This window comes from Grus americana, chromosome 17 (assembly GCF_028858705.1).
Source record: "Grus americana isolate bGruAme1 chromosome 17, bGruAme1.mat, whole genome shotgun sequence".
NCBI classification, from domain to species: domain Eukaryota; kingdom Metazoa; phylum Chordata; class Aves; order Gruiformes; family Gruidae; genus Grus; species Grus americana.
This window is the reverse complement of record NC_072868.1, coordinates 1,156,369-1,173,739: the sequence shown is the minus strand read 5'-3', so window position 1 is coordinate 1,173,739 and position 17,371 is coordinate 1,156,369. Positions and strand designations below refer to the sequence as shown.

The following is a 17,371-nucleotide window of genomic DNA, read 5'->3' as shown; positions in this document are numbered from 1 at the left end:
CTTACCGATGGGTAAGATGTCCCTGAGAGTGGGAGCTCTGGAGAGCAGCGACCTCCCAGTTCTCCCTTTCTGCTGACCCCGTGATGGCAGCTCTGGCCGCAGGCCACAGCACCTGGAGCAGAAGGAGCTCGAGAAAGTCTAGTCCCTCAGGCCAGCCCAACCTTGACCCCAACCAGAGCCGGGCACAAGCATCGTCCTTGAGAGCCACCAGCACTCCCATAAACAACTGCCAGGGCTGCACACACCTTGTGCCCATCCGTGTGTCAGACCTTTGCCGAACCCGGGCTGGGCATGAGCCCGCTACCTGGGAGAGATACTCCCGAGAGTCATGACAGAGTAGCCATCCTGCCTCCAACCTGCTTTCTGTCGTCTTTGTATTGCTTTTTTTTTTTTTTTCTTTTCATCACTAAATTAGGGCGATGGCTCGCAGGATTGTTGCTGTGCTGGGAACCCTGCCGTGCCCTGGGAGAAGGCAGATCCCAGCCGGGTCCCCTGGCACTGCTGCTCTTGCAGGGGGAGCGTGGTTGTGCTTAGTGGAGGAAAGACAAAGCACCTGCACACCTCCGTGCGGTGTCACAGCACAAAGCAGCATCGTGCTGACCAAATCCCCAAGGGCTGGTTCACTGTGGGACGAGTTTCCACAGCTTCTGGGAAAGTCACGTAGCACTGGCTTGTGAGGGATAGGCAGAGACACCCTTCCTGCTCCTCCTCCTCCTCCTCCTCCGTGCACGGTGATTATCTGGTCTCCAGGTAGGAAGGCAAGTTCTGCTCCTCTCCTCTCTTGACTGTCATGGCCTTCTCTTCTTCGTGGGAAAAAAGTAGTGGTGTGAAGGCAAAGGAAAAACCAAACCAGGCCAGGACACATTGTTCAGCCTGTGCATGAGCGGCCACAGCTGAGTAAAGCACCACTGCGGCCCCTTTGCTAATCGTATGAGCCAGAGCTGACCCCGTATGGCCTTTGAGGAGAGAGACTGTTATCATTCCCTTCAGATTTTCTCCTTCTTTTTGACCTAGATTTCATGTTCCAGAAATAGCTTTCTCTGACATACCAGCAGGAAAGGGATTAGCGAGAGAGTGCGCGCGTGTGTGTGTGCGTGCGCACGCCAAAGATTTCTGTTGCATGCTCCATCAGTGTTTGTAAGGGGAAAAAGGGTACACATACGTGTTCCATGATCTATTTGTATGTCTGTAAGACACAAAGAAATCTATGACAACTGTTTCTCTCCACACTTACCTGTTCATTTTTCACCTCTCATCTTTTCCTTGTTATTATGGAAACTCCACTACCAAGCCCCGCGCCCAGACAGCACTCCCTTTTCCCCAGGAAGCCTCTACCGTGGCTACAACCCTGCCCTACCAACCCCACCACCGAACCCAAAATATCTCTGTCCTGCCTCAGCAAAGCTGCACTTGATGCTCTTTGCCGCCAGGTCTCAGCTCTACTCCAGGCAGCACCCAGCGCAGCAAGCTCTCCTTTTGCTGCCTGCTGTGCACGTCTCTCTGGCACCCAGGAACGGCTGCAACAGGTTTGAGCCCCACGGAAATGTCGCTTGCCCAGATCCCCAGGAAAAGGGGGAGCTGCAGCCCACACAGACGCACGGGAGGTGGAAGCGGCCACCCGTAGACCTAACGCTGGGAACTGAGCGCGGCTCCAAGGTCCTGGCCAAGCTTGCCTTCTCCCAGCAGGGGCCATCTGCAAAGGAGCAGAAAGGCAGGCAGCTGCCAGCATTCTCTTTTGGTAATATGGTCAGAAAGCCAAGCCCTTCTTGTTGCTTGCTTTTATCAGCCTTGATGGCAGGAAAGAGTCAATAGTGCTGTCCTCATGGGAGAGAAGGAGAAACCGAAGCACCGAGGGGTGCCTCAGCTTGCTCAGAGTCTCTGGGAGAGCAGCAGCAGGGAGCCCACGCGTGGTGCGGTGCTGCGCCCGTGAGGCCACGCTGGTTGGAGAGCAACGTGCCAGGCACAGCAGCCACCCAAGTTCTCTTCTTAGGCTGAGGGGCCTGGTAGCATCCCGGCGCGCTGGTCCTGCTGCCATCCATGTGAACCAGCTGAGCACAGAGCTGCCCTGGCACCAAGCAATCACAGATGCTGCTCTGCATCCCTGCTGTGGGCGATGCTCAGCACCTCTCTGCATCTCCCGTCATGGCCACGATGCTTGTGCCATCACTGGAGCAGCCCAGCAGCGACCAATGACGGTCTTAGCTAAGACACACGCACGTGCCAGGACAGCGGGACTGGATGAGGTTTAGTAAGGCTGTGCACCCAGGCCTCAGCATTTGCAGGATTTCAGCCAGCGCAGGCAAATGAGGATTTCTTCGTGCGCATTTCTCTTGTTCTGGGTTGCTTTTCCTCTCCTTCTTGCTTTTCCATAACTTTTCCCATCTGCTGAGCCATGACACGGGTATTCCTGAGGATTCAGGAAGAAATCGGCTCAGAGCTTCACAGAGCCACTCGCAGCCCGTGTGGATGAGGGGCTCAGTCCAGAGCTGCTCACCACTCAGAGCCTGGAAGCAGCTGAACTGGAAACCAGTTTCTTTGTTTTCCTTGGTAAGCAGCGGAGGGGAGAGGCCCTGGGCTGCAGGTCCCAAGTCTCAGGACTCTCTGGCAAGATCCTCCTTCGGCCCCACTCTGCTGCTCTGTTTCCGAGAGCAGAAGCAGCACATCCACAGCGATTCCGTTGCTGAACGCCGAGGGCGGCGGTGGCTCAGCCCTGCCTGCTGGAGCCGGCAAGCTCAGCGCGGTGTTTCCCCAGGGCGCTTTGATCTCTCCTTGCTGCAGACCAGCCCTTCTCCACTGAGCACTGTGAACCCAGCGAATCATAAATAAATCAGAGCATCCAAGGACTGATGGTGACAGTGAGGAGTCGGGGCGGCACACGTGCTCCTGGCGGGAGCCACGCAGCAACACCGCTACCCGCAAAGCCACGAGCCCGGCCTGAGGCCGAGCACTCCGCAGGCAGCACGGTCAGGCAACGTCCACACCACGCAGGGCTTGCAGGCACCCGCTGCCCCGTCTCATGTCACAGCGCCGTGCAACATGGCTCTGGCCTCACAGAGGTCCCTGCCCCGCGCTCTGGGCGAGCCTCACGCTCAGCTCCAGGTGTCTCAACGCGGGATCGGAGGGATGGAGCCGGACGGTGCTCCAGCACCCTGCGCGTCTGTGCCCAGGGTGCCAAACCCAGCGTGGCTCCACCCGGGCGGGCTCTCTCTGCAGCCCGCAAGCTGTACCAGCCTTGCTCCCCTCCGCACGTCCATCCTCCATCATTGCTGCTCGGGCAGCCTAACGGGGAGACACAAAACACAGGCACCACACGCAGCAGCAGCACCCAGTGAAGCGAGGCTCAGTTCCCTCTCCCCGTACCCATCAGGATGGAGCTCGGCTGGCAAATCTGTAACCAGCGGGAAGCACCCACCCAGGGGAACATCCACTTCCCCGCTGTTTTCTTTTCCATGTTATTTGTCTCCGCACTGGAGACTTTCCTCCTGCTAACTCTGCTCGGGCTGGAGCAATCCTGCAGCAGCGTCGGGGCCCACGGGAGCATCGCCTGCAGCACTCACACCCCACCGCGCAGCTCGGGGTCCCACCGGCACACGGTGCCGGGGGCAGGAGCGTGGGAGGGAGGGGAGGTCTTTCAGCCAACCCCACTATTGTCTGTGGGTGAGAGACAGGGCGTGCTGGGGAAAATGCCACGGTGGCTCCCGCGGCCATGACAAGGAGACAAAGCTCCCGCGCGGAGGCGGGAGAGGCGCCCGCTTTGTTCAGCAGCGTTTGGCTCCCCCGCTCCTGCCACGCACGGGGCTGCCACTCGCGGCGGTTCCGGTGCGGGAACGGCAGCCGCCGCCTCTGTCCCCGTCCCTCCCCGCGCCTGCAGCGGGCGGGACGCGGCGTGCCCGTTACCGCGTTCCCGGCGAGCGAGCGGTGGCACCGCGGGAGGCGCGGGACCGGCCGGGAGGGACACGCGTGACCGCGCCCGGCCGTGGGAGCGCCCCGGGGCGGGGGTGGGCGGGGCGGGGCCGCGCCTGCGCGGGGCGGGGCGGTGACGCGCGGGGCGGGGCGGGGGTTTAAGGCGCGGCCCCGCCCGCAGGGCGCAGCCGGAGCGGCGGGCGGGCGCGGTGAGTGCGGTGGTGGCTCCGCGCGTCTCCTCCCTCCTCCCGCCCGCGGCCGCAGGAGCAGCCGGCGCGGCCCCAGCCCGCGGCCCGTCCTCCTCCCGCCGGGCACGGCCCGTCCTCCCTTCCGCGGAACCCAGGCCGGCCCGAGCGCCCCCGCCCCGCGGGCCCCCCCTTTCCCGTCTCTCCGGTCCCCTCCGCCCCTCCTTTGTGTCTCCCATGGCTTTGTGTCTGGAGCTCCTCAAGCAATGTGAGTGACTGCCCGGGGCGCGGCGGGCGGGCGGGGGGGCCGGGCCGGGCCCTGCATGGCTCCGCGGCGGGGGTGCCGCGCCCTGCCTGCCTGCCTGCTGCTGCCGCCGCTTGCCGGGCCCGCCGCCCCGCCGGGATCGCAGGTGGCGCTTCCGCTTCCCACGCGCGTCTCGACCCTCCGTGGAGGGAGCTGCGTGGCCGCGGCGGAGGGCTCCCGCTGCCTTCGTGCTCGTCTCCGGGGCGGGCGGGTGGGTGGGTAGCTAGGGGGGCTGCCCCATCCGCCCACGCATGCCGCCTTCGCTGCGTGGGGGTCCCCGCGGGAAAGCCGGGCCGTGCGTGGCGGGGTGGCCGGGGGGAGGGCGGAGGTGAGCTTTGCCTCGGGGCAGGCGGCTGTGCGGCACCGCTCGGTTCCAGCCCCGGCAGCGCTGGGCCCCGCTGTCCCCGTCCCCCCCGAAACCGGGGTCGTGGCGGGTCAGGCTGGGTGCCCGGGCCGGTGCTTAAAGGCCTTTAAGGAGTCCCTAGGTGCCGGAGGAGATGAAGAGGTGCTTCACTAAATGTGTCGTCCCCCAGGGAACACACCGACCCTTTTTTTATTAAAGGTGGTGGTTGGATTCTTCCTCCCCTCGAGAAGAAAAGGGTATTGTCTGGGTGAGGCACGGAGCTTCAGTTGCTGCTGAAGGCTGACATTTAGCAGCGCAGCAAACTGGCACCTCCTGGGCAGAGCAGGCTTTGAAAAGTCTCTTTTTTTAGCCTGGGAGAACAGGTCGTGGCTGAGGCCACCTGGTCCTGCACCCTGATGTTGAGCCGTCAGGTTTAGGCTGAATGCCCCTGAGTTTAACGGCAGGTGTAGCTCAGGTATCAGCGTGCCGTGTTGGAGGGTGGGGATGTTACGGTTGGTTCTGAGCAGCAAGTAAACGTAGCTCTTAATTTCTACCCCTGTCTTTGTTAAGAGGTTCAAAAAGGAGGGCTATTTCCAGAAAGGATGCTGTTTGATAGGACTAACAGTACTTATTCTGCAAAGGTACAGACCTTGACCCCAGGTTGTGCAGGAAGTGTGCGTTTGGGACAGGAATGGAATTAGGATCTCTAACTCCTAGGCTGTAACTTGCCACTTGGGGGAGGAAAAGAAGAGAAGGGGAAAAAAAAAACCAACCCTAAACCCACAGCATGTGGCATTGGATCCTAAAATAAATTCCAATCATGTGGGATGTTAACAAACCAGATTGCCAACTCGTGTAAGTTGGCAGACTTGACTCCAGAGGGTCCAAATTACTTAGCTGGTAATTGCTCTTCCAACAGGAATTTGGTGCTATGAAGTTACACGTTCTTGAACATGTGGAGAAAAGTAAGCCGAACTAGTGATCGAATCTAGCCAGCTTGTCTTTCAGAGTGAGATAACTTAGGTGTGCGCACTCTGCAGGGGTACCCAGATATTCGGAAGATCTTGCGGAATTTGGCTGACATGTTACAGTCATGGAAAACCTAAAAGCTCATCTTTAAGGTGCAAGTGCTAAACTGCTATAAGATATTCTTGTGTCTATAGCTTGCTACTTCTATTCACTTCTGTAGTGGCAATGTAAGAGGTTTTGGTGTAGCTGAAGGCCCCAGAATCTGTAAGTTGGCCCTTGAAGTGCTGGGCTGTAACTACTATGCAGTGTGGCAGTTTTGAAAGGAGGAGAAGACCCTGTGCAGCCCCTGCCAGATCCTTGTCGGCAAAGGTGATAACGGAAGAACTTGATTTCTGTTACGTGTGTATTGATTATCTGGAGAATACTGTGAGAATACAACAGGGTTTGGTAAACCACGGAGCACTGCGAGGCCAACAGGTATCCTCGTGGAACTTGATCAGCCGTAGCTGGTGTCCCAGCCCTCCAGCTGAAGGGGCAAACATTGTCAGCTGCTGGGGAGAGCTTGCATTTCGCTTCGCAGCTGTGTCTGAGTCAGTAGTCAGATACTCGGTTGCTTAATCTGTGCATGCAGTTTAGATTTGTGGACGCTTCTGACTACTTAGCTCAAGGTTATTCATCTGCTGCTCCAGCCTCGTGTGTAATGCATGGAAGACCTGCTTTTCTGTGAGTTCATTCTTAGCTGTGCATGCTGCCAGAGCAATATAATTTGAAAAGCTTTAAATGGATAACTAATAACTGCCAGGCACTCACAAATAACTATGTCAGGTTTTGTCTCCCATATAGATTTTCCTGTTGTTTGAGTCCAGCCTCAAATAGTTTGGAGTGAACTATTCACTGGACCCTGTAAAAGTCACTCTGTGACAATGAATTTTCCTAATAATGCACTACATGCCTGCCTGCAGAAGTAAGGCTGCAAAGCCATGCTGCAGCAGGGCTTGTTTTTGTCTCCTCGGCTGATACTTTTGCTCTGTGCAACCTGCACAACAACCTCAAATATTCTTTAATGGATTGAGGAGGCATAATTGGATTCAGTGCAGTGCAAGTTACAGTAACATATGTGAGCTGGAAGGATTAAGGCTGTTCAGGCGGGTGGCCTTGTTCAAGAAAAATCCACTTTAATTTCTGCAGTGAAAAGTTGTCAGTGTGTTTTCTATCAGAGCAGACTTTAGAAGGGAGGGGAGAAATACTAATTATGATTGCTGTTTGCTTCGAAAGGCGATTACAGTTCAGGCTGTGGGATAAAGTCCTGTGAAGGTGGTAGTTGGGGCTTGGGGATGAGAACGGTGAGCTCGTGTCCCTCCGGAGGAGCTCATGGAAGAATGAGTTTATCCTTCCCTGCTCTCCTGGTCTCCATGCCAGCCTGCTGCTGGAGAGAGGGTGAAGGGCAGGACAGACTGACACCAGGGTGTTTGACATAAGCTGCCTTTAAACAAGTGGAAGTTAAACTGTTTGCAGATGGGCCAGTTAATGAGGAGAGTGGAAATTCTATCTGCTTCAATTTGTTTTGCAAAATTAATGAATTGCTGGCCCTCTGGTGCAGATGAGTGCACTAAGTCAACCTTCTGTCCCCTGGAGAAGCAGCAGGCAAGGGGAATAACAGCCTATGGTTAAAGTCCTGACCTGGGCCTTAGCCCTGTGCTTCACTTCTCTGCTCTGCCAGGGCCTGGCTTGTAAGGCACTGTTTCAAAAACATTTTCAATTTCCACTGAAACCAGTGAGGTAACTGCTCGGATACATCTGCCCATGTGAGTCTGGTCTTTAGTCTTATGGGCAGCATAAGGTAGGGCAGTACTGGTGTCTACATACCGCAGTGTGGGCTGCTAGTCTGGGTAGGTGACAAGCTGTTCTGGGGGAAGTAACGGTCCCCCAGGACCAGAGGCTCTGATTTCTATAGAGGACGGGGCTGTGGGTTATGTGCTGCCAGGCCTCTTCCCAAATTTCCTCATGGCATTTAAATACTGCGAAGGACGACAGCCAAGTTCTGATTTTGTTCTACTCCCCCCTGGGGTTCTTGGTTGTGGGCTTGGTCTTACACTGTGAAATTGCCAGTAAAGGTACCAAGGGGCACGTGCACATACTGGGATGCAAGAAGGATGTCTGCTGCCTACATGAGTACCACAGCCTGCCTGCAGCTGCTTCGTCTTAGGAGACGGTGCATGCAGGAGCTTGGTTACTGCTGTATGGGGCTCCGGGGATTGAGTTTGTCTGCTCTTCTGGCAACACCGAGGAAATGAAAGCAGTCCCTTGAAAGGGACTCACCTGAGACAGGCCGTAGCTTGCTGCATCAAACAGCAGTGCTCAAAATGGGAACGGTGTAAGGATGCATACATTTTAAACACTGGCACTAGTATTTACATTAAGGACACGTTGACTATCAGTCTTGTGTATCTTATTTAGTACTCTTCATTAAGACATCCAGGTTTCGCTGCAATTATCTTCTCTTCTGAACCCAGTTTGAGGAGATCAAAGCTTAAACTACTGTGTTGTCTCTCCAGTTTGAAGCTGACCAAGAAACTTGAGTGGTGAATGTTTCAAAGGTAAATTCTTACTTGTGGTGCAAGTCTGTCAGAGCTGGAATTAAAGCAAAGATTAGAAGTTGCATCTGCCTTTCTACGGATGTGCTGTCATAGTGCAAGGTGATAGGTGATGAAAGCTGAAAGGTATTTAAGAGTTGATAAAAGGGAATTTTTAGTGCAAGTTGTTGTCATAAGGTTAGTCAAACTTGTAAGAGAATTATTTGTCTTGGTTTTATATTCTGGGAGTGGTTGAGGATCTAATTGGAACAGAGCCGCAGCAGGGCATTTGCTGTGCTTGAGGGATCTCCAAGCCTAAAACTTCCCACCAGGGTGGGCATATCTGCAGCTGCACTGAACTGAAAGCTAGAATTGGAAGTTAAAGCGTGGATATTACATCCCTCTTAGGCCTTATACATAAGACAACTGTCGGTGTCTGGAGCTAGAGAAAGTGTCCCAAAGGCTACTGTGGAGTTGTCCCCAGGGGGGTTCCTGGACCCTCTTCTGCAGGCCCTTGTTGGGAACTGTGCTGCTGCCCACTCGGATTAGTCAGTGCTGCTCTTGTCAGGGCAGCTCGTGAGCCAGCATGCTATTGTAGAGTGGGTCTCCCTTGCCTCTTGTAAGGTCACCTGAGTAACTGTGTTGTTGGGAAGCCTTCTCCTTCTTTGAACCCTGAGACTTTTCTCAGTCTCTCAGCTTGGCCCAAACACGGGGTCCTGAGCCATGACACTTCTGTCCAGGAACTCTTCCAGGTTTTGGTGCTCTCTATGGAATGGCCACCAGTGCTTTCTTGCCTGACCTGCCACTCCAGCAGCAGTCCCAGGCTGGGAATTTTGGCCACTTAGTGCTGCTACTCTGAGCAAAGCAAGCTCCCTGGCAGTGTGGGGTTGGTGTAATGCCCAGCCTTGTACAGCGTGGAGTGGGACTTTCCAGGAGAGAAGGTGGATTTGGGGAGATGAGTACTAGTAGGATAGAGCTGGAGAACTTTTCCCAGTGCCTGAACAGCTGCTTATTCTTATCCCTTGGAAGAAAAAGGGTGTTGGCCGGTGCTTGCACCTCCTGAGCTCTGGTCCTGGACAAAGTAGCTACTTTGATTTGAAAGCATTGAGTTTCAGTGACCCTCAAGTTTGCAGTGTGCCAAGAGCAAAGGCCTTGAGCAGGGAAATCCTGGATGCTGGGAAGCAGAGGGCTGCTCACCAGCAGCCTGTTGCCTTGGCCACGGTGCTGCAGCTGTTAGCCTTTGTACTTGGCACCAGGCACCAGCGTCTGCATCTCACTGTCACCCTGCAATCTTCTAGGGCGTTCTGGAGGTTGCCGCTGCTAATAGTGGTATTATGCCGCACATTAGCTTTTATCGCTGCTCTGTTAACGTGCTTACTGGAGATGAGTGCTGCAGAATGCTCTGGGTTGCTAAGGGGAGGTTGCCAAAGCAGGCTCTTACAGCCCTGCTCTCTCACAGGAGTCGTTCTTGCTCAAGTCAAAGACTGAATCGGGCTGATTGGGGGAAATCGGCTCTTTGGGGGAAAGGAAAGAAAAAGCTTGTACGGCTACCTGTCTTCAGCCCTCTTGCCTGGGTAACTGTTGGCGTAAACGCTGGTCCCTGTTGGCTGTGCAAATTGTGCACACGGTTGTGTGTGTGCTTTCAGTGGCCATACCTGTGATGGGCCTGCGTTTCACCCGACCCGCTTGGTCACTCTGCGGGCAGTGGCAGGGAGGTATCGCCGATTTTCAGCTGTTCATCTGTGTGATGCTTTAATTCCTTTTTGTAGCGCTTCGGGAGGGGCAATGTCAATGTGGCATCAGGACTGAAGAAATCTGCAAGCTTAAGAAATAAAAAGGGAGGCAGCGCATTTGAGTAGGAACTTGCTCAGAGCTGGGGGGTCAATGGCAGTGGCGAACAGGAGCCCTGCGTGCTCCCGAGCAACCGTGGGCTGAAGCTGTGAGCAGCCCAGAGCTTGCATGAGGTGCTCGGAGTGGGTTTCTCAGGGTCATCCCGGTCCTGCGGTCCCTGCGGGGAAGCCTCTGGGGGGTCGGCGGTGGCGCTGGGATGCTGCGTGGCTCCAGCGCCGCTGGCTCTGCCCGGGTTGGGGGACTGCCCTGACCCGGGCAGTGCGGGGCAGCGGGCTCTGGAGGGCGGGCGGGGCCTCTCCTCCTCCGCCGCGGGGCTGCCGGGCCGGCCGGGAGGGCGTCCGCAGCCCCCCAGGCCCCGGCCCGCGCCGCTCCCCTCGCGCCGCCCGCGCTTTCCGGCCGCCGCTCTTTGCAGCAGGCCGTAGGGCGAGGTAAGCGGCCGGGCCGGGCGGCGCCGCGCTCCCCCGTCAGCGGGCCCGGGGCGGCGGGGCCGGGGCCTGCTCCAGGGTGGCCGCTGCCGCCGCGGGGCCGTGCTCGGGGGCGGCAGGGAGCGCTGATCCAGAGGCACCCCGGCCTGTGCCGCCCGCACAAGCGCCAGCCCCGCGCTGCGCGTTGAGCCGCTGGGACGGTAGCGGGCCGTGGAGCCTGCGGAGGAAGCTCCCCAGGCTGGCCCCTTGGGTGCTCACTAACAGCAAGCCGTCAAAGGAGGGATGAAAGTGCCTGTCTGTCTCTTTCCCTCTTTAAAGTGCTGTGCTCAGGCCTGTCCGACGGCAGAGCGACAGCCCTCGTCGCTCGTTATTTCCCCCAGCGCACGCATGGCGCGGCTCCGGTGGGGCCGGGGACGATCCGTGAGCTTGCTGTGGCAGAGCAAAGCAGAGCTCAGGCTAATGAGGCCTTCTCGAATGAAAGGACAGAACTGGGCCAGCCATTTAGGCTGCTGGTGTTGACAGCAGTAAACTCTGAAGCACTGTCTGCTTTCTTCTGGCGCTGCTATTTGTGCGCTTACCTTTGATTTTATTTTTTTTCAAGATCTCTGATTATTTTGGCTGCTGGGGGAGGCAGCTCTAAAAATAATGTTAGAAGCTGGTTATTTCTAAAGTAATTATTTCTGCTTCTCTCCCTTCTGTAGCTCGTGTCTTTTTCCAGTGCTGCAAAGCCTGGTTCATGCTTAATCACGTTTCCTACTCTCTTCTAGTTCTTGCTGTGTTAGCAAACATGCTTTGGCCATGGGGGTGGTATGTGTTCAGAGAGCAGGGGGATGTGATTGGGTCCTGGGTGAATGAGTTCACATACCAGGAACACTGAATGAACTAAAACCCTTTTTGAAGGGTAGAAGTATACCTTGTGAAAACCGGAACTGCTCAGGTGCTGTCCTGCAGAAGAAAACGTGCAGGAATGTCTGCATCTGCTGTTTGATCCGTGTTCATAGGTGACAGTGGCTCAAGGAAGCCCCATTGTTCCATTTCTCAGAAGCGTGCCATAGGATGGCTTGTTTTTAAAGGCTGGGTGAATCCTAGCAGGAACCCTCATCACCGTAAACACCTTAACTCAAGCCCTGCTTTGCAGGTGAAATAACTTTTCCAGACTGAGGTAGGAGCCAGTAAAAGTTGTGTACAAAGACTCTGTCTTGGATGAATTACGACTTGAGTACTGCTTCTGCTGCAGTTGTTGTTGAGGGTACCTGTTAAATCTATTTCATGCCAGTTCTTATGATGTGATGCTTTTCAGCATCACTTTTTTAAGCTGGCTCAATTAGAGTTTTAGCCAGCTGTGTCCCTTATCACAAAACTGCTGCTAACCCCATCGCTGCCCACCCTCCACATGCCATGAGCTTGACTGTACTAGGGACCTGTGTGCTCCATGTCCCCTGCCAAGGGTGACATGCCTCTCCTTCCCATCGAATTGCAGGAGAGGAATGGAATAGGTCTGGCTGCAGCACTGGGAAGCAGCGTTACCATCAAAGATTTAACTGCCAGCCACGAGCATGTTCAATATTCTGTGCTCCAGCTGCTGTGCTGGGTGCTGCTCTCCTCACTCTGGGTGGCCTGGCTTCATGCTGCAGCTTACACCTTCAAGCTTGCTTTCTTGGAAAGTATACCCTAAGCTTATTCATGGACTGCTGCAGCGTTTAGGCTTGCTTGAGAAAAGAAAAATGCTGTAAATGTACTCCTGAATGTAGCTAGTATTTAATGGGCTGAATCAGTAGAGAGAGTAGAGGTGCCCAAGGCTTAAAGGTATTGTACCAAGGGTGGTGGTACAGCTGCTCTGCCCTGGGAACTTCCTGCTAGCATTGTGTTGCTCCTGACGCTCTGGAGCAATACAGCAGTGCCTTGTCTCTGGGGCTGCAGCAAGTGCCTCCTGATAAACATCCATGTAGGATGGAGAGTGGGGATCAGTCAGGGAGTCAGATTTGGCTTAATGTGCCCCAACAGCACCATAACAATTTAACTTGCGCTAGCACAGATTGCTCCTGTATGTCTCTTACTGATTTGGAGGTTGAAGACAACACGATGTAGATACCTAGAGGGTCCAGATCTTGTTCATATCATGTATTTCAAATCCTGAGTGTGCTTCGTCCTTGAAGGTGGAGTCTTAGCTGGCATGAGTCACTATGGATTGGTCGCCTTGGGTTGGTTTCTTTTGTGTGTTCCCCCGCACACGTGCATGCATGCTAATTGTAGCAAGTTGAAAGGCTTTGCTTGAGCGTGATGGGCTGCGAAGACTCGTGAGCATGTGGGCAGGCTACAGTGGAAAGGAGACCTTGACGTGAGGGGAGGGGAAAAATGATCTCTCTGATCCAGGCTGCTCTCAGTGTTCTTTAGAGCTGGGAAAAAAGCTGATGATATCATGGGTTTTCCAGTCTAGAAGGGCTTTTTTATACTTAGCCATGGTAGGGGGTTTTAGGTTCACCTGACAAACTAAAAGCAAGGATTTTATTGTTGGAATGATGTACTTTCTATAACAGCTTCTCTTGTTTCTGTCAATTACTATGATTCCAACCACAAAAGAGCTTTCTTGTTCTAATTGGCCTCCTCCTGTTCAGATTCAGTTGTGTTGCTGTATCACCATGGAGACAATCATGATGTCACAAGCTGTGGCATCACTGAAAAGTGGCTGGGAGGCAGTTTTAATATTCCCCCTCACCCCATCCACCCCAGTAATCAATAGCTGGGAGGAGAAAGCAGAGCAGCTCAATAGATTTCAGGGAAGATACTGAGTTTTTAAATGAGCCTGAATTACAGCTGTGATTTTAAGGCTGTTGCTTCAGTAGTGATGTGGGATGAAGTATAATGTAACCACTTTCTCAAAAGTGTTTTCATTGCTGTGTCTGTTGTTGAGCTCACTTACTTAAAATAAATAAATAAATGGCAGGAAGCCCAAAATCTCCAGCTATTGCTGTGCTGCTTCACTTGAGCCCTATTAACAAGCATTTGTGATGCTAAAAACCCCAAGTATCCACTAGACTGCATTCCGGTCACAGTGTGACGGGCTTGGTGCTGCTTGTGGCTGGATAACGGGGAGACTGAGCTTGCCTAGCTAGCTCTGACATCATTCAGAAAAGCTGATGTATCACCAGGGTGGCAGTTTGAGGAACTTTTTGGGGTCTCTTGCCTTTCCAATGCTTCTGAGACAGCTGTTTCCACTGTGGGAATACTTAAGCACATAATGGGGTAGCTGGGCTGCTGAGAGCTATGTGATGAGATCATGAAAGCCAACAGGATTTGACTTGTATGCCCTCACGTATGAGGTCAGTGGAGACAGTAACGTAGCAGAGAACTAGGCTTCTTTCATGGCTTAAGTCTGCTCTTTGCCAAAATGCTGGGCACTTTTATTTCCTGAAATGCCATGACTTGTCACCACAAAGATTGTGTGTGATGATGCGTTCCACTCTGTGCAATCTCTTCCGTGCGTTTGTCCTCAGCTTTATCCATTCTCTTGAGGGGTCTGGTTGAGAGCGTGGCACGGTGTACTTGATACTGTGTCTTGAGCTGTAACAGCCTACTCAAATATTAACTAATCTCCTCCTGATTAAGGAGATGGTCTTCAGTGCCTGACCTGGCAAGCAGGTAGCTAATGCTTTCCAATTATTTGTCATTTTTTGATAAAGGGACTTTGTCATAGCTATCATAGAAAGAAGTGTGTTATCTGTAACTTTTCTGTTTGTATTAGTCTGATATTAGGGAGGGGGCGTGCAGATTTTCCCTGAATGTGGGGTGTATCTGGAGCTCTGGGGTGAGATTGGGGTGCTCTCATACTGCTGGGTGCTGGCCCCTCTGCTCAGCAGGGACCCTGTGCGCCGCACCTGCACAGTTTGGCTTGGGCTGCTCCGAGTTGTTATCTATTGGGGCTGGCACTTGCTTGGAAGCACAGTAGTACATCTTCTCCCTTGTGCTTTGCTTGTTTTAAGCAGCCTTATATTCAGACAAAAGGGATAACATTTCATGTAAGATAGAAGCTGAAACAAGTTGACTTTTTTGGTGTGAGAGAAATTTCTGGCCTTTTTCCTGAAAGGATCAAAACTGTTTTCCAGCAGTTCTGTTGACAGCCGCCTCTTCTTTTTCTAATTTGTCTTCTGAATTGCTGGGGTTTTAAGATGAAAGGCTAGAGCAGCTCATAGCATGAAGACAGAAGTGTTTTTCACCTTGTCCTTTCCCTTGGAACCCCTGATAAGTGTCCCGTTTGGGGGGAAAATGTGACTGAAAGGCCAATTGCATTTGAATCATGTTAATTTGTAGTGCTGTTGATCTTAAAATAGCTAGCTGTCTGGCCAAAGATGCTAAAACCTGGGGGTTTTTTAACCAACATTGGTTAAAAACTGCAGAGGGTAGGAAATGTTTTAGTTCTCTCCTGACACCAGTCACATCTGTCCCGATTGCTACAAGGGCTGTGGAGCAACCCACGCCAAGGCTACTTGACTCTAAGATTTCTAGCGCTATAGTTAACTATAGAGGAGCAAACGAACGCATAAAGGTCTAAGACTGAAATTGTTCAGGACTACAGTTTGCAGACAGATGTCACTCGGGAAAAGAGTTAAAAGCTCATCTACAAATTATGGGTGGTTTGTAAGTTTAGCTGTATTTTTAGCATTGTCGTGGTTTAGGCCCAGCCGGTAGCTGGGTGCCACGCGGCCGCTCACTCACCCCTCCCCCAGCGGGATGGGAGAGGAGAAGTCTAACGAAAGGCTTGGGTCGAGATAAGGACAGGGAGAGATCACTCACTAATTACCGTCACGAGCAAAACAGACTGAATGTAGAGAGGAGATTCATCTAATTTATTACTAGGCAAAACAGAGTAGAGCAATGAGAAAATACAATCAACTCTTAAAACACCTCCCCCCACCCCTCCCATCTTCTTGGACTCAACTTCACTCCTGGCTTCAACCTTCCCCCCCCTCAGCGGCACAAGGGGGCAGGGAATGGGGGTTGCGGTCAGTTCAGCACACGGTGTTTCTGCTGCTGCTTTGTCCTCAGGGGGAGGACTCCTCTCAACATTCCCCTGCTCCAACATGGAGTCTCTCCCACGGGCTACAGTCCTTCACAAACCGCTCCAGCGTGGGGTCTCTCCCACAGGGTGCAGACCTTCAGGAGCAGACTGCTCCAGCGTGGGGTCTCTCCCACAGGGTCACAAGTCCTGCCAGCAAACCTGCCCTGGCGTGGGCTCCCCTCTTCATGGGTCTACCGGTCCGGCCCGGACTTGCTCCAGTGTGGGCTTACCACGGGCCACAGCCTCCTTCAGGTGCCTCCACCTGCTCCAGCGTGGGGTCCTCCACGGGCTGCAGGTGGAATCTCTACACCCCCTCATCCTTCCTCCATGGGCTGCAGGGGACAGCCTGCCTCACCATGGTCTTCACCACGGGCTGCAGGGGGATCTTTGCTCTGGTGTCTGGAGCACCTCCTCCCCCTCCATCTGCACTGACCTTGGTGTCTGCAGAGTTTCTTACATCTTCTCACTCCTCTCTCCGGTTGCAAAAGTTTTTTTTAACTCTTTTGTTTTCCTTCTTAAATATGTTATCACAGAGGCGCTGATTGGCTTGGCCTTGGCCAGCGGCGGGTCCATCTTGGAGCCGGCTGGCATTGGCTCTATCAGACACAGGGGGAGCTTCTAGCAGCTTCTCACAGAAGCCACCCCTGTAGCCCCTCCCGCTACCAAAACCTTGCCACACAAAACCCAACACAAGCATGCTTTCAATTTTCAGTGTGTGTAGAAAACTATCTCATCTATGGGAAGAGTAAGATGAAGTTTCCCTTGATACAGCAAAACAGTTAATTCCAAAGTATTTGAAGATTTCCATTAAAGGCTATGAATAGATTGCTTCCTAGAAGGAAGCTAGTCCTTCTGTCCTTACTCATGGGTTTGTCTAAACACAGTTCACCCCAACAAATTCCTTTACTGTATGAGCAAGTTGCTGTGAAATTGTTTTTTCTTTCAGAATAAGACTCTGCATGGAGTTCTGTAGCCCCCAAACTTGTTTGTGCCCTAGGAGGTTAACTGGGGATAATTCTGTGGATGAGTTCATGGTCTGATATTCTCAGTTGCTCTGTTCTTATGCCAGTGATGAGTTTTGGCAGACTCGAATGCCAAGTATACATCAGATAATCTGACCGCCACATAATCTCTGCTGCTAGGTTCTGAATAATCCATTATATACAGTGAGTTTGTAATATGAAGAACCTGACTGAATTAATGGTCCTCTGTGGGGGAGCCTGGAAGCTCTTCTCCTTTCCCTGTTGCTTCTAGTAGGTAACTCTTGCTGGCGAGGAATGGGGTCATCCAGCTCTGGAATGGGCTGAACAGGAGCAGCTCATGAGTGACAAATCTCTGGGCGTTCCTTGTTTTCTGCTTTGTTCTTCCACGGCTGCTGCTACAAAGCCAAAGGAGAACTAGGCCAGGATTGTGTTGCTTTGGGGAACAAGAGGTCGGCAGGAGAGGCAGCTTCCTCTGTCGCAGCTATGCAAGTGTCAGTGCACCAGGTTTCCTTGCTCCTGGTCTGCAGCCTCCTACCTGCTTCCACCAGCAGGGCTGCATTGACCACCCTGGACCTCCGTGCAGATGCTTTACCTTTGCAATTGCATTGTGTGGTATCCTCTTCCCCCGTGCCAAACCCTTCCCCTTGGTACTCACAGGTTTCTTGAATCCCTCAGACTGATGTGGCTGGCATCTGTAATGATGCACTTGCAGAAGGGAAAGCTGAGGTGCTAGCCAAGGTAGGCTGAGTCCCTGAAGATGGGAACAGAAACATAAAACC

At 53.4% G+C, this 17,371-nt stretch overlaps 1 protein-coding gene across 14 annotated transcripts in view; it reads left to right on the top strand.

The window, feature by feature from the left end:
• DLGAP4 (DLG associated protein 4) overlaps window positions 1–17,371 on the top strand; it is a 178,535-nt gene that overhangs the window by 128,093 nt on the left and 33,071 nt on the right. For 3 of the 14 annotated variants that reach the window (XM_054845804.1, XM_054845808.1, XM_054845807.1), the window contains exon 1: window positions 4,081–4,356. The exons of 10 other annotated variants lie outside the window; for them this stretch is intronic. In XM_054845804.1, the coding sequence (XP_054701779.1) occupies window positions 4,326–4,356 (31 nt within the window). In that variant the 5' untranslated portion in view covers window positions 4,081–4,325. Of the gene's footprint in view, window positions 1–4,080; window positions 4,357–17,371 lie in introns of those variants that run through there. One more of the 14 variants, XM_054845809.1, reaches the window with a different exon arrangement.